Source organism: Orbicella franksi, chromosome 12 (assembly GCF_964199315.1).
Source record: "Orbicella franksi chromosome 12, jaOrbFran1.1, whole genome shotgun sequence".
In the NCBI taxonomy this organism is placed as follows: Eukaryota; Metazoa; Cnidaria; class Anthozoa; order Scleractinia; family Merulinidae; genus Orbicella; species Orbicella franksi.
In genome coordinates this window covers 4,635,111-4,656,301 of record NC_138156.1, presented here as the reverse complement: position 1 = coordinate 4,656,301, position 21,191 = coordinate 4,635,111, and the positions used below count along the sequence as shown (strand labels likewise).

The 21,191-nt window shown below is 39.4% G+C and overlaps 2 protein-coding genes across 2 annotated transcripts; one reads left to right on the top strand and one right to left on the bottom strand.

Annotated features, from left to right (window-relative positions):
- Positions 1–42: 42 nt before the first annotated feature.
- Positions 43–1,463, bottom strand: LOC145463508 (uncharacterized). The gene has a single exon (XM_081447259.1). It carries the CDS (start codon positions 1,262–1,264, stop codon positions 245–247), a length of 1,020 nt encoding a protein of 339 aa, XP_081303385.1. The 5' UTR covers positions 1,265–1,463; the 3' UTR covers positions 43–244.
- A 3,529-nt stretch (positions 1,464–4,992) lies between these two features.
- LOC145463749 (SANT and BTB domain regulator of class switch recombination-like) lies at positions 4,993–20,893 on the top strand. The gene is made up of 24 exons (XM_081447536.1): positions 4,993–5,424; positions 6,210–6,453; positions 7,193–7,202; positions 7,689–7,737; positions 8,164–8,228; positions 8,412–8,452; positions 8,729–8,938; positions 9,561–9,619; positions 9,761–9,855; positions 10,793–10,858; positions 11,185–11,268; positions 12,883–12,993; positions 13,890–13,967; positions 14,436–14,631; positions 14,967–15,126; positions 16,124–16,337; positions 17,153–17,222; positions 17,395–17,460; positions 17,776–17,929; positions 18,049–18,106; positions 18,973–19,049; positions 19,376–19,470; positions 19,848–19,948; positions 20,713–20,893. Exons 1-24 carry the CDS (start codon positions 5,296–5,298, stop codon positions 20,750–20,752), a joined length of 2,472 nt encoding a protein of 823 aa, XP_081303662.1. The 5' UTR covers positions 4,993–5,295; the 3' UTR covers positions 20,753–20,893.
- Positions 20,894–21,191: the final 298 nt, after the last annotated feature.

The following is a 21,191-nucleotide window of genomic DNA, read 5'->3' as shown; positions in this document are numbered from 1 at the left end:
TGAGCCAATATAACAACTAGACTCGCTATTTTTGTGTTGTAATACACGATTTAATGAGAGCATTCGTCTACAGATTAAATTGTCATTCCTTTATAACGCATGAATCAGGGAAATTGTTCAATGTTCCAGACAAAAAAAGTGAATTTATATATAGTGTTGACGGGATTAAAAATGTTGGAGATATATTGACAAACAGGAAACATTATTTAAGAAACTTGACAAGTCACATTACGATTACGGTCTGTTACTCCCCGCGGGCTCGAACCCGGAACCTTTCTCTTTCTTCTCGCCTTGCCCCATGGGAACCTATTTCCTGACGCTGTTTGCGCCCCTCCATTTCTCTCTCGTGAAATTTTCTGCCATTTCCGAGGGCGCGCTGTCGCTGCCTCTCTCTGAACTCCTCACGTTCACGCTCCCTGTTTCCACGGAAATCAAAGCCCTCTCGTTCCCTTTCAGCCTCTAATTCGCGCATGTGTTTAGGAGGATGTTCGGCACGTGTACTCAGATCTTGATGTTCATCAAAACTTTCCTCTGATTCAGGAATTTCTTCACTTGGGTCTACCAGCATTCTTCCAAAATTCATTTCCTCTTCTGTGGCCCGGTTTTCCTCTTCTTCCCTTTTCCGTTTCATCGCCGGATTTTCCTCATGTTCTTCTCTCTCGTACCTCTCTTGATCGCTTTCAGGGAATTCTCTCTCCTCCTCCTCCTCTTCCTCCTCCTCCTCCTCCTCCTCTTCCTCTTCCTTCTTCTCCTCCTCAGTTATTTCCCTGGCCAGTTTCTCTACCGTCTCTCTTTCAAGCTCCCTGTTAAACCTCTCCATTTCATTTTCCTCCGCGAGTTCTCTCGCATCTTTTTCTTCAAACATTTCTTCATCTTGTTCAGGAGCTTCCCTCCCTATTAACTCCCAGTCACGGGACGCTGCTTTCTTCCTGGTTTCCTCACCATGACTTTCTCTTTCAGCCAATTCCACAGCAAGCTCCCTTTCTAGTCTTCTAAAGAACTCCTCTGCATTTTCCTCGTTAAACGGACGCTCAAATTTTTCAGAGAGTTCTCTCTCCTCCGCTTCTCGATTTTCTTCTTCATCACGCACTCTGTTCTCTTCTCTCTCGGGGAATTCTTTTTCTGAACGCTCTGGCACTGCAAGCATTATCGGGGGAAGGGTTTCTTCTTTTTCATTTTCAGTGGTACGAATCTCGTTTTCAAAAGGCGCTGGCGAGATCAATACGAACAGTGAACACAGTAGACATGTAGTTTGGATAAGCATTAAGCCTAAGGAATAAGGGAAAGAAAATGAAAATTAACTTAATGCATAGAGCTGAAAACAACTTCCTGTACATGCCGTGTAACACAACTAAATGAATATCTATAGGTCTTGACTTCATCGTTGCGCCGTTGTGGAGTACTTAGTTAGGTATGTATTGCGAGAAGACTCAAACGCAGTAGAAAATTCTTTCTCAAACTCATTAATACTTCATCATGTTTAAACAAAGGAAACCATGACCGTGACAGTGTTTGGATATCTGATCTTAATTGGCATAGATTTTTACGATTTTATTTCTCTGTTTTCTCCTTAGTTTTGGTTTCGATTGAGAAGATAAATCAACACTCAAGACAGTGTTTGGTCACATTTCCAAACACCTCAAAGTTCGTCAAAAATACTGCGCGTCGTATTTTCATCTCTCCTCTTGGTGTTTGGAGATGTGGTCAAACACGGTCTTTCTTGTTTGATATATTACATAACCGTAGTCTGGCCCTGTTGTTCAAAGGATGAAAAGCCGTTTGGCTTTGGAATGAACTCAGCGTTTATATCTTTCACCAAAACTACTCCAAAGTAACACAGTTAAAAGACCTGTTTAAAGTTTGCGCTTGGAGTTGAAAACTAGTGAAGATCAAGCAATAAAACGAGCTATAAAGGGGAACATTTCTTGATGATAAAAAATAGTCATTACGTAACAATTAGTAACATTCACATGAAATGTGTCTTATATAATTTTCTCTGACCTGATTTTAGGTGTTGTTAGCGTTGTTTACTTGCTTTAAGTGTCGTCATGAAACACAAACTTTGACCAACACAGACGTGCCCTTTCATTAACAAAACATTTTCTGAACTCGCTATATGCAGGTACAAGAAATGTCTTGTCCTCATGTTAAAATGAAGTCAAACGAAGAATAGGATATCTTTAATGGCTCTGCTCAAGGGAATGAAGTTAATTCATCGTGGTCAACCCTGAACTTGATCTTTTTCTAGCGGCAATTTTTTTCCTTGAAAATGTTTCTAGTTTCTCATTATCACCTCGCATTCGCGTTTGTCAACAAAACCACCCATCGATGTATCATTACCGTACACAAGTTCAAGGGATCACCCTAAATAATTCTCCTTTATTAAAACTATAACTTCCTGTGTTTAAGGAGTCCCTGCTGTGGTTTGCTATCAATTTGTCATTCTTCTTCGACTCGAGTCAAAAATTGGCAGGATGCTGTTGAAAATTGGCCGAAACAACCATGTCGAACGTTACGAATTCGTTCTGCAACATGAGCTTGTTGTTTGTCAGTAGAAATTTGGTTGGCATCGCATCTTAAAACGTTATTATTTACATTTAAGATTCAGAAATGTCGATCAGGAAAGCGAATGACTCTTCTCGTAAAAACTATTCGGTTCAGAGAGAAGGGAGGGAGGACTTTAAGTGAGCCACTGATGAAACTTATGATGCAGAGCTAAAATGTTTCACTCTAATTAAAACTTAAGAAGCAATTTTTTACTATGTCCTAGATTTACATTTCCTAAGTGAAGAAGAAAGTTAATCCAAAGGTTTAATCCAGCAAGTACAATTTGTTTTCATACGGCAAACCGAAAACCACACTTAAAATCTACCAGCGTTTCTGTAAGGTAAAGTTACCTAACGATTTCGTAGATGAAGGGGCACAAATTCTAAATTTGCCAATCACCTACTTAAATTATTTAGCTTCAATTCAAGGTAGCGGTAGATTTAGAAAAAAAAAAAACTATATATAGAGTAATAATTTAAACATTTGGGAACACACTACCCTATATTTGAAAATATTGGTCTTAAAACCAACAAAACAGTGCGGTTAGTTGAAAGCTGTGGAAGACCATGTAAAGTTCGTTAACTCTGGCGGAATCGACCAGTAAACAATATTTAAAAACGCATTTCACGATTGTGCCTTTCTGAACTTTGCTTGTCGAAAAAGGATTAAATTGACGTTTCTATCTCCGGTTTTTATCCAACTGGAAAAACAGTTGAAACCTGGCTCACCTTTCATGTTTGGTCCGCTTCACTGCAACAAGACCAAGTGAATCTGTTCCTGACAACTGGAAGTTTTCTAAATTTAAAACGTGCCAATTGCGTGGGTAAAACATTTAACACAAAAGGTGATTTTAGTGATGTTATAAATGAAGCAAAACCACCTGTATATTTTCCCATCAATTTGCATTAACTCCTTTGTTCTGTAAATTACTTTTTACGAGAAAGGAGCGAAATGGAACTGAATGGCTAAAAATAATTTGCTGTTATTTAGTGTGGGGTGATCTGTGTTCCATGAGAACTCGTAAGATGCGCTTTTTTCTCATCGAACCCAGACCAGTTTTCTCTTGGACGTCCCACAAATATTAATACAAAATATAGACAGCTTCACAACGTCTTCTGGCAGTAAAAACTTCTTTTAATTTTCAGTATAAATCAGTAAAAGAAATATTAAAACACCAAATGCATTCATTATTAATAACAGGTTGATTTTTCAATAACGAAAAGATCGTAGCCTGAGGAAAATATATCAAATTTTAATCTAAAGTTCGAGGTTTACAAGTCGGGGGCATATAGTTTTACGTTCACTACTGACAACATTGGTACTTCTGACTTCTTGGACTTACTAATTAGAAAACTATTTTTAACGATGATGGCAAATTTGGAGTATCTGCAATCCATTCAAGTTTGAAATGAGTAAAAGAAAAGGTTCATTTGCAGATATGATTATTTTATAGGTAGCGTTGTAATTGCATATAAAATGCATCTATTGTGAGAGTTCAATTATTGTCGGTACTTACTACAACTCAGTAGTTTTGCATAAAAGTGACACCTCTTCTGACGGCAATAATAACGAGGTACTACGCGATCACGTTTGCGGCACACGATTCACCACGCGTATTGACGTAACGAACACACACGTAGCGCGTAACTGAAAGTTGAAAGTGCTACCAAATACGTGCAGTAACACGGTTATGCCTGTAATATTCTTTAAAGAAAAAGGCAAGTTGATCATAAAGGATATAGGACAACAGCATAGCACTTTTTCGAATTGGGTCGAATGGATGTTAAAGTGTTAATTACTTTGTTTGAACACAAAACGTAATGGGCGGTTCACTCGTTAATTGCAAGCTCTTCAATAAACTAAAAAATTTTGACTTGAATTTTAAATATTTACTCATAGAGGAGAAAAAATCAAAACTTTCTCTACAGAGCACTTCTGTCTTAAACTGTTCTCCACGTTGCTCTTTTGCTTAATTAAATCTTTACATGTATACATCAGCCACTACTTTTCTTAAAAAAATGTTACCCTTTCATCACAGCTTGTACCATAGTCGCCAATAGCTTTACCCCGAGCAATCAATATGAATTAAATGCTGTAATCCGATTGGCTTGGTGGATGTTTGTAGTCAGTTTGTAGTCTTTTAGTTTTTTTTATTATTATTATAGTCCAAAAGACTTGGGCTAACTTTTCTTGACCTTTGAACAAACTCACATTCTTTACGATGTCGGTTTACTCAAGGTATAGCTTGTTTTTGGTTGACTTTTAGCTCAGAAAGTATCAAATTTTACGCTAATGAAAATTTCAGGGATGGGCAAAATCCTTTCTAAGTTTTGCAACCATAACTCAGGGAAAATGAAAATATTTGATTTATGTTCTTTCTTTTCGAAACCTTTCTTGACCAAATAATAAACAGAGTAAAATGGATAACAGCTAACTCGCGTTCAACGTGCGAGTCGAATTTACGCGCGCGAAGTAGCGCGCGAAGTGTTGGTCTTCGAGGGATATCTGACCGAGGAGGGTTGGAGGCTAAAAAGCTGCTTGGATACAACATGGCGTCCGTCGGTGACTTTTAGACTTCGCAACCATTGAAAACAATTTTCCACTTTTCGTTATGCTACTTTTGGTCCAGATTATGTCGTTCTCTCTAATATCATGTTCTTCTTTGATGGGAGAAGCTTAAGGGGATAAGATCAACATGCACTGAAAGTTGTTCAAGTTTTAACTCCCTGCAGCCAAAAACAAACATTAATGATGTCCCAAAATTTGGCAGTGGATTTAATGCTGAGAACTTTGATGAATTCTTCGGAGTTCAGGGAGTCAGAGAGCAAAAACTGGGAAGGAGTAGCGAAGTTAATTCCAGGAAGCACGCCACAGCAGGTTTGATATTTTAATTTTATCCAAGATCTAATCAAATAGATTGCAATCACTGACAAAATACCGCATTATCTTACTTTGTGTTCTGCATATCATTCTAAAAACATTCCCTCATACGTAAGCTTATACATTCTTCATAAAAGGTGACTGTTGTTGTAATAGGCTAAATGTGGCTTTGTTAAAAATAAATATGTATCTGTATGCAGAGATGCTCTGCTACTAAACACCCTGCAGACTTTTTGAAGATAGTGCTATGGCATTAGACGAGCTTACATCAATGCCAGGGTTGCCACAGGTCAGGAATGGTTTGGGGAAAAAAAATTATTCAAGTTCAGAGAAAAGTCAGAGAATTTTGTTTTGAGTCAGGGAAAATTGACATTTTGAAAAAAAGTCAGGGAAAATTGAAATAATTTAATATGGCTGATTTAATACCATTGAACGCTAGAAGAAATATTTGGAGTCACTGTGATCACTAACTAAAGATATTTTTACTTTATGAAGAAGGAGAATTTATTGAAAACTTACCAGTCCTATTGAATGAGTTGAAAGGGCAGCTATAAGTTCATTCCAGAAGCCACTACTAGATCTGACATTTTGTATTTATTTGAGGGAAATTGTATTTTTACCAGTACAAATCAAAAGTCAGGGAAACGTCAGGGCATTTTGATAAGTGATGTCAGTGTCAATGCAGGTTATTTTTGGATCATATATCAACAATAATTTTTGAATACACACTGATAAATGAGAAGTGGATGTGTAGTTATCTTATTTTCATAAATATTTTCCAGTGTGCCAAAAGGTGGAAAGAAATCCAGCAGACCTCAGCACTAAGTACCATTAATCCCTCCCTGATGCATTCATCTGTTGGTTCCAAAAACCTTTCCAGCTTCCTTAACTCTTTCCTGCATTTTGCTGATGATAAAGAATCAGCAAGTGTGACAGCAACACAGGGGACGATTAGAACAAACTCTCAACCAGCTACCAGAGAAGCTAACTCTATAGAGGAACAAAGTGCTGCTGATCATGATCCAGGTTAGACTGATGGTATTGTGCAGTTCCAGAAAATATCCATATTCTGACCCTACAGAAGAGATTGGAATTTCCTGAGGGGTGCCAGAGGTTCTGAAAAACCCCCCAAAAATTTAAAGAAATGTTTGAAGCTTAACTAATGGAATTTCCAGAGGGGTGGGCTGAGGGTTTCTTAGAAGAACATCCCGTCTGTGAGGGAGGTATGGATGTATTTTCTGGGACTACACGCTGACTTAGAACTATCTTGCTCAGACCTATTAGTTAGCATATACAGGTTTATTTAATTGTATTAAGGTAATTTACCATCCTCAGGCCAAAGTGCAGCTGGAACTTATCCTGGACCTTTTCAAACAATTACTGCTTCCCTTGAATGTAGAATATATACATGTATAATTTATGCATGAAATACTTGCTTTTATGGTCAAGTTGCGGGACAGATAATTCATGACCACCACTCTCTAAGCAGGGTTCCAGATAAGTTTTTGAAGGCAGGGTGCCAACGAGGATCATTACTGACAATTTTCTTTATTAATTTGTTGGGTCATGTAGCTGACCTTGTGGGGGTTTTGACCTGAGACCCCTCAATTATCTGGAACACTGTCTAAGGCCTCCAAGTAAATATAATTGTAACAAGGTCCAGAGTGTTTAAACAGTGAAAATTTGTACATTTACTAATTTCATTTTTTGGGTTTCTCTTGCATCACCATAATTTTTGTGTTGCTTCTGATGTGATGATGCGAAGGCCATGAAAGGTAATCAAACTTGTAAGTCTTATGATTGATCTTCTCAATATTTTTTCAGTTCTAAAAATTAAACATACACATGAATAATGACATGGTTTTGATATCTAGTTTACATGTACAGGGTTGTCATTAATTTTTTAGTCACCTGTAGCCTTATTCTCCACACCCATAGCAAATTTGTTACTTTGGGGGTGAATTCTCTAAGCAACAGGGGATTTCACCCATAGCATCAAGGGAAGATTAAGCGTACTCAGCCGTAACAGGTGTTATGGCTTACGGCCCTTAATGACAGTCCTGATATATCGGTAGTTTAATTGACAAATAGGTTGAAATGGTAGAAGCCAAAGGACTGTTGCAGACCTACTACATAAACTAATTAGCTAATTTATATAATAATATTAATAATAATAATAATTATTATAATAATAGAAAATTGATGTAATTACTACATTTTTCATTTTCCCATTTTTTTTTTACTCTACACTAAATTTTCAGGACATCTGAAGTAACATCTTACCAGGAAACTGGCAGAGAATCTAAGCAGGTACTTTTGTTGTTTTATCATAAAGTAATGTATGTTTAAGCTCTTAAGTTGTCACTTAGTGAAAAAAAAGTTAGCCCTGATATACTACTTATTAATAAAATGTTAGTTTGTTAAGATTATATCTACCCAAATCTATGTTGCAACAGTGCAGTATATCTTTAGTTATTGATGAAACATTCTCTGAAAATTGATTAAATTGATTGGCCAAATTAATTTGGCTGTCTCATTTTGGTTTTTTAAAATTGTTTTGGAAAAGGGAGACAGTGCAAGTGGTGGTGGTATCAACAGTCACTTATTCTCTAATTCTGTACTTTATAACAAGAATTTAAGAAATTCTAGATTGTACATATCATTTCCGGTATGAATGGTTGAATAATGTTATGTACCATAAATGTATATGCTCTGGGTTATTTTTTTCCTGTACAGAGGCCGATTCCCAGGCAGGCTTCATCAGCCAAATCACAGGTTTCTAGTATAGAGTCATTGCAAGGGTGAGTGAAATATGTTCCCTTCAATGTAAATTCAATTTTTTGCAAAGTTCTGTTACATTCCTACCTTAATGTATTACTATCTGAATCTCCTGATATGCCATTATGATAACATTTGATTAATCATATCCACAGTGGAATCTAGGCCGCATTACTGAAACTCTCTTTATTGCTTCTTGCTTGTAGGCCTAACATGGTGATCCATGTGTGTGATGAAAGCAAGAACTGTAAGTAAAACTTTATTTTTAATTACCAAAATTATTATTTAACTGGTAATAATCCAATTCTTAATTACTCACTGAACTTTAATAACTTGTTACCCTCCAGTTTTGTATGAGTTTTACGAGTGGTGTATTTTCCAGTAAAACACTCATGTTTATATTATTACTAAAAAAATAATGTACTACTAATTATTAGTAACAAGTATTTTGCGATACAATTTTTACTGATTTTAGTAATAACATTATCAATTTTTACACATTTTTAATTATTGGCCTGTCCAGTGAAACAGGACTTCACTTGCCCAAGGGATCTGCTGATAAGTGAGATGAGATATTTTGCGGAGTATCTGTCAGTGGAAGCCCAGAGATGGGAGGAGGTAGATATTTCTGTGCACTGTGATGTACAGATATTTGATTGGCTGATGAAATATGTCAAGAGACGGCTTCATGACAAGAACAAGTCGACATCTGAAGAAAGAAAACCCAAACTTGGTGAGGACTTCTTGAACAGCAAATTGAGCCTATTGCATAACAAACCTACTGTTAAAATTGTTGGAAGTACTCTATACAATGTATTGTATCAAAAAAAGCAAAGCATCAAAGGGGATGCTACATTGCAGGTCAGAAGCATTTGTAACACTTGTCAAAACAGTCTCAAAAAGAAAAAATAAAACCTTGTTTTCTGTTATGTGTTTTTAACCATTCTCTGGAGAATGGGGGACTGCCACACCCCTCCAAGAAATGTTGAAAACTGTATGAACTTAGTGAACTTAGTTTTTTCTCAAGTTCAATTTCAATTTGGTGTAATATTTAGTGTGTTTAATGTTTACTAGTGGATTAGCAGCCAGGCTTCTGCTTAACTTTTGGCCCTGCTTTTGCTTGTACATTTTTTTCTTTGTTGGTTTAATGTATGGTTTGTTCGTAGTGTTTCCGTTATGAGTTTTCGACATTCCCACATTTCCCTCCTCTTTTGTCTTTTGCTCCTTCCTCTCCCAAGCTATGCCTTTTTCCACTGATTTGTTCAATCATATATCAGTGTGAATTGCCATAATTGGATTATATACATGTAGTACCTTTTGTAAATTTGAAATACATGTATTTTTTGTCCCCACAGAACCAAATAATGTCATATCTATCTTGATATCATCGGATTTTCTAAAGATGGATGCATTGGTAGGTACACGTTAATTATGAAATTAGTTTTATAAAAAAACTATGTACTTTCAAACCTGAAATCAATATTTGCAAATTGAAGACTAGTGTGACACAGTAAAATGCATATTTCCTGAGTCTTTGTGTGGTGATCTATTTCAGGTAACTGAGTGCATTGACTTCTGTCATCAGAATATGACGTCTATTGTAGCCACACCCTGTAACATGAACTGCATCAATGACAAGCTCGTCACCAGGTATGTGGAAAGAATGCAGTCACATGGGACAATTTTATCACGTACATGTACAAGTGCTCTGCAGCATGCCTTTGTGTGTGCTTATAGGTGGTCTTTCAATGGTTCACTAGAAGGAGGCAGCGTGGCCAAGTGGTTAGGGCGCCGGACTTGAAATCCAGAGGTCACGGGTTCAAGTCCCGCTCTGACCACTCAGCTGGAGTTGTTTCTCGGTAGACTCTAGTTCAACTCCTCAGTCATGCTTGTAAATAGCCAACTGGTTTGCCTCCCGCCGGTTGGGATTTTTAAGCCTATTACGTTTAGTTGATATATTTCTTTCCTTCATTTAAAGGGACATGCCTGTGAACTAGCTAGGTGTAGCTAAGCGCATTGACCACTATAAACAACAACATTTGAACATTTTTTTTTTTACATTTGAAGTCTGTGAAAGTTATAAGCCTCATGGAATTTTTTCCTTGGTGCTTCTAGTCAGCTAGCCTGTAATTACAGCCGCCTGGGAGTGAGGGGAGACAACTGTATTCACAGGCAGCCAATTGAGAGAAAATAAAATAGTTAGAGTTAATCAAATCATTGATTAAACTGATGACTTTGCATCATGGCACAAGTTACATTAACGTAGGTGGAAACATGAAAGAGACAAGTTAATACATCTTCCACCAAGTTGACATAGCTCCCAAATTTTACACCACTGATATGTAACCAGTTGAACCAGCCTACAGGGTGACCATTTAGACAAGTGGAGTTCAATTTTTTTCCTGCAGGTTTGGTACTTCTCTCTTTATAGCACAAAGTTTCTATTTACTGAAAAAATTCAAAGAAACAGGAACTTGAAAATCTAAACTAAGCAAACTGTGCTTGTGAAAGAAGTATTTCAGAGATTACAGTATAACTGCCTTGAGATTTTGATTAATTTTATAATTTTAACTGGACTCTCTTTAAGAATGGCAAAGCTTTTTAATCACAATGAGCTGGAGGCAATTAAGGATCGCAAGGATAAATTTAAAAGGTCAGTTTCTCAAGACATAGGATTGTACAATTAAATGTCATACAGATGCACAGAGATGAGAGACTTAGATGAGGACATGGATTTAGTAGATAAAGTGCATAAAAAGCTGAATTATCTGTTTATAAGTTTGTTTTTTTTTTCTCATTGAGATGTAGTTCTACATGTAAATTGATTCTTGGCTAATGCTGTTGATCTGTGTCTTTGCAAGGTCACTGCTAGTCACCTACACAAAATTCATATGCAGTGAGAAAAGACCTTCACTACCACCTTCAGTAGATAACTTTGTGCAAGTCTTTACTGGCATTTTTGGTTGTTTTTCCCTGCAGCAAATTGTTTTGCAAGAAAATAGAGGAGTTGTTTGATCCAAGACTATCATCAAGTTCATCGTCAAATGCTAGCACCTTGTTTAGGTAAGTAGAAGACTGAAAAAATGCTGATCATGAACAACCTGTAACAGCCAACAAAACATCCAATCAAACTCACTAGGGACAACTAGACCTTAAGTCTGTGGAACAAGCATTGTCCAACCCATAGGTTTTCAGTGCGGATGTTGCAACATGACATGTTTTGAAAGCTCATGGTAGACCTTCTGTCATGCTCATCCGAGTTTTCGATTGGACAATGTAATGACTGAAACCCCCTTGTTTCTTTTTCGCAACGCAACGCAACCCAACCCACGCAACGCAACGCAACCCAACTCAACCCAACCCAACCCAAACCAACCCAACCCAACCCAACCCAACCCAACCCAACCCAACCCAACCCAACCCAACCCAACCCAACCCAACCCAACCCAACCCAACCCAACCCAACCCAACCCAACCCAACCCAACCCAACCCAACCCAACCCAACCCAACTCAACCCAACCCAACTCAACCCAACTCAACCCAACTCAACCCAATCCAACCCAAATCCAACCCAACCCAACCCAATCTAACCCAAACCAACTCAACCCAACCCAACCCAACCCAGCCCAAACCAAACCAAACCAACCCAAACCCAAACCCAAACCAACCCAATTCAACCCAACCCAACCCAATCCAACCCAATCCAACCCAACCCACGCAACGCAACGCAATGCAACGTGGACTCCTGATCATGGACTCCTGATTCTGGAATCTGAAATCCGGAAACAGAAAAACCAGTTCTTTATATACGCAGAAATAACGTCGCATAAAAAAGGGCTTGTTAGAGTACTTGATTTTTGGGGGGTCTTATTTCACGCGCTGAGAAACAAAATATCTGCGAGATCAATTTTCGTGAAGTCAAAACTTTTGTTTTGTTGTTAGTAAGTAAACTTCCCCAATAGGATATGACACTCGCGTACACGCGAGATGCTGCCAGCGAGAACCGGAAACCTGCGATAATTTTAGAATGTGGAATTGTTTCACAATGCGAAATAACCAATAAGATTTCAACGTGCAAGTTTTGTTTTCTATGCAATAAATGCAAATAAAAAGTTTCCAGTGACGAGAAGGTGAAAGTATGTTGAATCCTGCATTCAACAAAAGTCAATCTGTCCGTTTACGTCGGGAGCGATCTTGCCGCCTGCATTTGACGCTCTAAATGTTATAAACGTCTGCTTCGCTACAAGAGAGGTTTGGACAGGGTAGCAGAAATCGAAAGCGGAATCACACAAGGTTTCACGAATGAGTAGCTTGTCAATGAAAAAAAAAAAACACTCGCTAGAGCCAGGACATCTGCTTCACAGAACCTCGGTAGAACCCCAGACAGTAGAGAACGCTGTTCTGGACTAAATTACTTATACACTGGCCACTTGTCCGGTAAATTATATCCTATTCTAGACGAAACGTTTCTGATTTCTATACCCTATCCCAGACTAAACTTCTTGAAAACCATACCCTTCACAGCGGCACATACCTATATAGCTTTTATATTGGAGTGCCCCTCCCTTCTGTGCGGAAAGAAAAACAACTACAAATTTTACAATCTTTTTAGCATTTCTGTCTGCTTGAACAGGTTCTTGCAAACGTAAATGTTGTTGGCTTGAATATTTTGCTAGGTGTATTGCTTGTGGAAAGCTTCTGACTGCAGAATCACAAGGCAAACTCAGATGTGTTCCAAACAGAATGATGGTAAATCATAGAGGAAAGGTGTCTTATGTTCATTCACGGTGAGATTTCGTGTTTCGGCAGATTTGACTACGAGTCTAAATAAACTGAGTGATTGCTGAACCAGTGGAGAGTTTCTTTAGAAGTTGTTAACCCTTTTACTCTAAGTGTCAAATCTTTAAAAATTCTCCCACTGTTTGTCATCAACGAAAGCTTTTAAAACTTTGTGTTTGATGTGAAGTCTAAAAATTTCTTAGCTTTAATATAGGCTCATTTGTTGTCCCCCAGTTTATAATTTTTTAACCTGGTGACCAAGAAGAATTAGTTCAATCTTCGGAGTACAGTGGAACCTCCGCCTTACGGTCACCTCGTTATTACAGCCACTTTTTTTTTTGTCTCGGCGAAACGCCCAAACATTTACTTATAAGAAAACCCCGTTAATACGGTCAACGGCCACATTCTGAAACCCAAACCTGGATAAGCTTGGATTATCCTTAAGTTTATAATTTTACCCCATTTATACGGCCATTCAAACCAGTTATGTTCATCTTTCCATTGTTAATCTTGTATGTACTGATAATCATTGTGATATATGTGTTAAGATGTCACTCGACATAGACCACTCATGAAATTTGACCCTACCCCGTTAATACGCCCACCTCAGTAATACGACCAAATTTTCATGGCCCGTTGGTGACCGTATTAACCGGTTCCAGTGTAGGTAATAACACTTTTTTCCCGTGGGGGGGGGGGGGGGGGTTTGATCCATCACCTCAGCCCCCTTTCTCTCCCTTCCCCTGAGGGACGCTGGGGGACAAAAAGACGATTGACATAACTTCAAGCTATTTAGTATTTCTATTGATGTGATCGCGTTTTTTTGATAAAGCGATCGTTTTTTAACTCAAATTTCTTCGTTTTGTTCTCGTTTTTAATTTCTTTATGTTTTTTTCATATACAGAGATTTTAGTTGGGATGTAAATGATTACCTCCTTGGTTTACGTGAAGAAGTGAAATCCTGGAAAGAGGTTTACTGGAGGTGAGATCAGTGTCAAATTCACCTTAATGTTTTTCGAATATTTTCAGAAATGTTCTTAGAGGAATTTTCTTTTTAATCGACAAGTTTTTACTTGAGATGATAGTGTCCGTAATTACCATAGTTTTTCGACCTAAATGTGTTGTAAAAAGGTTAAACTTTTAAAATGATTTTCATTTACCTGACTAAGCATTTCTTTTTTTGACAACACATGCTTTACTGTGAAAACAAACTGAAAATCACCACAGAGACCATCACGTGGTTAGCGTTCAACCAATCAGAGCTCAGAAACGCGCAGACGGCGGCAAGCGCCAGAACAGTTCCATACGTCACGATCTTCAACACATACCTGATTGGTTGAGAACACAACATCTGCGCTTTGATTGGTTGAAATACGCTGTACGTGAACAAAGCAAAGAGAACAAAGCAAAGAGATTTCTGGCTGACACACTCATCCTGTTTTCTTCACAGATTATGGGGCACAGTGAATATTCTCTACTGCCATCGGTGCGGTGATTATTTTCCTTGCACAGAGCTGGGTCACTGTATTTATCACCCAATGACTGTGGATTTTGGAAACATGGAGTGTACGGCTACTAAGATAGTTGGGGTGTACCCGTGTTGTCAGCAGCGAGTCCTGCATTTCGATCCGTCTTTAGAGACATCTGTAAGTTTCTTGGTTGTTTTAATGTTTGTATAATAGCTAATGGGCTGCGTGGTGAACCGGCAAAGAATGGTGTAAGCTAAACCGTCAGGATTATATAAAGCGAAACATCAGATCAGCTGTCTGTTTGTCGCTTTTCTCAGCTCTCGATTTTACGAAACTGGTTGAAGTGCTGCAAAGTTCCTAGGCCTCAATAGTTCGCCGCGGTGAATCCCTTTTGGACCACATGGTCCAGCCCTTTGTCTCGGCTACGTCACCGAAGTGAATTGACCGTGAAGACCTGAGAGAAAGCCGTACAGAAACTAGGCAAAGTTGAAGTGTATTTTTGTTGTCTACAGGGATGCTGTGTACGTGATCACAAACCGACGTTAAGTTCTCCTCAATCAACCCCAGCAGAGAACGAAACCAGTGCAGATGAACCAGCTGACGAGAAAACAGACAAAGATATTACAACAGAAAATAACGAGGAACACGCGCAGGAAAATACAGGAGAAGAAAGTAATAGTGTTTTACTTGCTGTAAATTTCGGTCAATGTAGTAAACCGTGAAACAAGTAACTGCGAATCTCCAAGAAATGGCTCCTCGTTGTTGTGACCTGTTGTGTACGGGACACGAGGATAGAATAGTTATCATTTGTTAACATTTCTAGTTCTTACTGTGAGTTAATCAAAGTAGAGCGGTTTCCCTCTAGTGTCGAAAGGTAATTGATTTTGCATCCACTACGCTACACGATTGGCTTAAAAATCTCGCGCCACTTTTTCATCCAATCAGAAATGAAACCAAAAACAATCGTGACTCGCCCGCACGCGTTTTCCCGCCCTTTGCGTCAGCTACACGTAATTACTTCGAGCTTTGATTGGTTCACTGGATTGCTTGTCCTTTTTGATTTGCTAGGGTGATTACTGTGGTTTTGGTTTTACGGCACGCAAATGAAAACTGTTCTAAAGAACATATATTCACAGTTAAAAACTGCAAGTACACGTATTGGCATCATCAGAGAGAACTTCTGTAAGTTGTCTTCCGACTTCCGACTGTTTGTGGCAATAAAGATGGAAGTGTAGGAGTGAAGTGATAACACCCGTGGTATTATGATAGAAATCATTCACAAGTTAGCCACAAGTTGATTAGCCTGCGAGCAGGCTCACGTTGGAGCACAAGCGCGCGCTACTGCGCGAAATCTCTTCTTTCCGACCCCCTGAAGAGAGACCCTGGGAACGAAGTTGAGACCTTTCTTGGCGCCTCTTCACCAGGCTCCTTCCGGCCGGATCGCTTTGCTCTTCGCCGCTCACGCGCGTGACTCAAAGGTGAGCCTGTTCGCAGGCTACAAGTTGATAAAGGTTTTTCTTGTCCCCAGGGTCTCTTGTCTTCCCTAGGAACGAGGTTGCGAATTAACTTTATAAATTCCCACTGCTTTTTACTGAGCATGTCACGATCAAGGGAACATTGATTGCAGCAAACTAATTGCAATTATGGTCATGAATCTGATTTTATTTAGAGAGCTCATCTCAACCAGAGAAAGACAAACCATCAGAGACGGATGAAACTTCCGAGCAAGTTCCAGACATCCCTCCGGCATCAGAGTTGTCATCGAATAGGAATTCAGCCTCACAAGGACAGCAAAAGATCACCAATAACCCAGCGGTAGTGGAGGATTTGTTTGCGCATAGGAGCGCTATCTGCGTGCCATACCGCAGATTATCAAGTGCAAGGTAATGACAATAGACCATTTTACAGTTGTCTGTTCAGTGACCTGGCCTTTAAATGGCAGCAAGGCTGGTGGTGACCTTGTTTTGATAAAGACCTCACTGCTTTTGTTGTGTAAATCAAGTTGTTATTATGCTAACTAGGTGCATTTAAATGAGAAAAACAAAACAGAGAGTTCTGTATTAAAGCAAGGTCACCTCCAGCCTTGCTTGCATTCACAGGCCAGGTAGCTAACCTCGCAACTGTAAAATGGCCTATTTTAATCCACCTGGGGCCAGTTGTTCAAAGGGTGCATAATGCTATCCACCGAAGAAATCGATATCCAGTAGAGAAGTGTTGGCAAAATAAACCACGCTATCCACTGGAAAGTGATTTATCCGGCGGACAGCATTATACCCCCTTTGAACAACATTACTGGGGCGCGGAACTAAATTTATCAGTGCCTTGTAAGAGTTCTTTTGCACGATCCGGTCACGCCGTACAAAATCACCATAATGGGCCAGATCTTACACAGTGGGACATTCAAAACAAAGCAACTTGAACAAGTCCAGCTTGACTTTCCTTTGTTTTGGAAGTCCCACTGTGTAACTTGCATCCCAGCATGGCTGATTTTGTACCATGTGACCGAATCCCACAAAGGGCCTATCCCCACTTCTGACGCAGTGACCTTATGGTCATGTTATGTTGTACTCTGGATTGAGAGATAAAGAGAGGCGTATACTTTGTAAGGAAAAGTATAGAGATCATTTAATAGAAGTTGGAGCACATAAATACTGTTATTAATACCGAGCAAGTTTGTTTACCTGTGAATTTGTAACAGGTCTGCTGAATTGAACGTGTTTGGTGTGGAGGAGATCGCTTTAGCGAGCATGCACGTCCGAGATTTGGAGGTAACACTTCGATGTTCTACAGGCATCTTTTATTTGTGTTAATTTGACCTTCATGTTTATAGCTTTGAGTAACAGCTTTTACTCATCTTTAAACCCGAGAAACCCATGCAAAAGTACTGCAATTCTCTTTACAACGTTGTTTTATTGATTTTTTTTCTATTATATTTGTCAGACTAATACTAGTGCGTTATCGGACATGATTGACCCAAGTGACCGAAAAGTGTCTGAATTTCCGACGGTAAGTATGAATAGTAATCCGCATAAGTCGTGATGTGAAGTAACAAATCTTCTTGCAATGACAACCTTCTAACCACAATGATGCATGTAGAGTGGAAAGGGAAGGGAGAGTGGGGATGGACTAGTGAGATTAGCAACACTCCCTGTCCATTAGGTTTTTTTGTCCACAGACCTTTGCAACCTCGTTTCCAAGATCTCTCTTCTTTCCCACCCCCTGAAGGGAGGCCCTGGGAACGAGGTTGAGACCTTTGCCCAGCCGGCATAAACGAACTGATACCCTGTCATGTAATAACCACAAGCTGTCCCGTCCCCGCAGTACTTACCCTCTATCAGACGAAGCCGCAGTCGATTGGTTCACCGAGGCTCACTGAGGAAGATGAAGCTTCAGACAGCTAATAAAGAGGACGACTATGATGTGGGAGAAGACGAGGACCAGCCTGAATCTGAGGATAATGACTTGGATCAAAAACGTTAGAAATTAATTTGTTGTTTTTATTATTGAGTTAGAAAGCCAGACAGAAAAACTGCTTTTGTCATTGTCAGTGTCTAATCTATCGACCTGTGACTTTTTTCCCTTTTTCTTTGTTAGTCTCTTCCCGAGAAAAACCACGACCTCCAAGGAAAGTCACGTCCGCATCCAGAAAAGAGTACGTGATTGATTAATTGGCTTTGTGGTCTGCATCTTGTGTAATACTATTTTACAATAATAGCGGAGCCCCATACTCATATAGGAAAGAAAAGGAAACCCATGGGTTGATTTTCTCATGGTTATCATGGCTAGCGGTATTGCTCGTGGGCGCGTACGCACGACGACGACGACGACGGCGGCGGAGTTGTCCAAGATGGCGGCCAGACATGCAGCCTTGGTTTACTGTGTACTTCGGTACTTCTTTGATATTTGACATCCGTGCTAAGACCAATTGACACCTGTCAAATCAAGGTATCCGCTGACCTGTATCACGTGATCATATCGCGGGCTCAAGTTTATAGCTCATCGAGGTCACGTGTTTTTTAAGTTTACCGCTGACCAAGTGCTGGTTTTTTTTCGATTGGATCGCGGGCTCATGTCAGGTTAACTTGTTGAAAGCAGGGCAGGCCAGGTTGTTCGGGGGCCAGTTAACGCTAACCCAGGATTAAAAGTTAACCGAACAATAACTTTTTAATAACTTTTTCTTCTGTACAAATGTTTTTCGCTGCTTCTGTTTTCATTGTATATCGTGATAATTGAAACTCAAAACAGAAGGCCAAACAATATACAGAAAACCTCACCGCAAAGTCACAAAACTCAAATCAAAAATCTGCCTTATCCTGGGTTAGCTTAATCGGGTTCTGAACAACCCGGCCCAGGAGCTACGCTTTTAGGCTGGCCTAAATCTATATATTACCTTTTACCAAACAGAATCCCAGAGAATCAGTAAACTGAGCCTGTGTTCTTAGGTGGTGGTAAATAATCGAAGTTGGTCTGTGTCGAATAAAAAGCGTCCCTGATCTTTATTCCTGCTTTCCTTTGAAGTTTCAGCACGTTTAAAAGTTACAAGTGGGATTCACAACGATCTGCGAGATGGAATCAAGACGCACAACGGGAAGAAGGTAAATAAACTGAGAAAATGGTGAAAATAAATTATCTCTTGATTATAAGTTAAGAACTGGTCTATGCTACACCGACGCTAAGAAAATGACTGACTGGGCTTTTTGTTCAGGCCAGAATAAAGTGGCCTTAATAACGGGGTGGCCGTAAGGCGGGGTTCCACTGTACACTTAAAGCTTTGTACAACAAGAGCCTCGTAACACTAAGTAAAATTGGTTCTTTACGTTTTATGTTTAGAAGTTGTGTCGACAACAGTGAACAAAAACTCTTTGGTTACACGTGGTTTACCATTATCGCTGACAATTTATCTGTTCTTTCACTCTCTTAGATCAAAAGCGCATGACTGAACTTGTGTCTTATTTGGCACGACAGCGGGCTCACACTCCACAAGAGAAAGTCGATAATAAACAAAAACCCAAAGAAGTAAGATTTTCTGATGTTTCTCTCTCTTTTTTTTTTGTTTTGTTTTTGTTCTAGTCTAGGTACCTTTTATTTGTTTTCATAAGTGATTGAGAGCCAATTAATATGTTTCTATATATTTGTGGTCATATCTTGTGCTCAGTTTATTTTGAGACTTGTAGTCGTGAGAAAAAATTATTTTCTCCCTGTCTCAATCTCAATTATGGAAACACTAACCAAAGCGTGGGAGAAGTCGAAAAAGTCGTGGAAACGCTCGCCTGCGGTTTGTGGACTCGCAGCATTACTCGCTCTTTCAAATTTCCACTTGTGTTCTCGTAACTCGTTAGAGGTACGTATAAAATGTTTTCTGTTGCCTAATGTTTTTTTTTTCCCTTCTGTAGTTCCTAGGAGGTATTTTCTCCAAATTAGATAATCAATTCCGCGCATCACAGCAAGCAGTGGTCTCTAAGACGCAGTCTGGCGGGCCACAAACAGGATCCAGGTGACACTTGATATAATGAACTGCACATTGACTTTTCCTCAACTGTCGGACGAACAAGCACCATGCACTTTGCATTCGCTAAAAACAAAAAGTTGTAAACGCTAAAATGAGAGCTTTCCAAGTCATTAGCGGGGGCTGAAAACGCACCAAAAGCAGAACCATAGACTTCCGCTTTGCGTCTGTGGCTCAAAAACTTTTGCAAGCTTTCTATTCAACAATTAGATTATGAGCTCGAGATATCTATCGTGTGATAGTTGACGAGGACGCAGCCCAAGTCAACTATCACGCATAGAAATCTCGAGCTCATAATCTAATTGTTTTAGTATAAATCTACTCGTCGTTCCAAAACTTTATCTAAATCCTCTTCTCGGACACTTCGAAAACGCAAAGAAGCGACCGCCAGTTTGTTAACCGGCAATCCCACACTACCATGCTACTCACTATCTACAACAGTATACAGGTACTGAGTAGCGAAGCCAATGAGGGAACGACATTCGTGATAGAACACTAGTTGATTTATACTATTATTAAATAGACCGAACTCTTTAAAAGGATTTTATAAGTTGACACGTTAGCTTGTTAACAGCCTGGGTTCAGTTGCGTCACAGTTTGTTTCGCTTCTCGTTCGCCGCTGAGGAGTAATTGAAGCTTATAGCGCAATAAATGTAGAGCGCTTTTTTATCACTATGGCTTAACGCTGCCTCCAGTCATCTCCAGTCAGATGTTGTATTGCTTCTAATTTATAATATTCTTTCCTCTCGCAGTCAAAGAATTCGGAAGATACCACTGAAGGTGACCACGTGATAAGCAACCAAGTGCAATTTGAAGCTTGAACGATTTTATTTGTTTGTGATGGTTTTCAGTTTATATTGAAGACCTTTTAACGCTCGTGTAAAAATACGTCGTATTCTTTATGAATGTGTACAATAAACGTCTTTTTTGGTATTTCTTGGCATTTTTTCCTTTGAAATGCCATATGCGGCTTGGCCCCGCCTTGGGCTCGTTTCACGAAGGTCCCGAAAAGATTCCGCACCCAGAAAGCCGTAGCAAAATCTCAAACCTTATGATTATAGAGCTGTTTTATTCACATAGTGGGAGGCGCAGTGGCCTCATGGTTAGTGCGCTCGTCTCCGGATCGAGCGGTCCGGGTTCCAGCCCTGGCAGGGGACATTGTGTTGTGTTCTTGGGCAAGACACTTTACTCTCACAGTGTCTCTCTCCACCCAGGTGTATAAATGGGTACC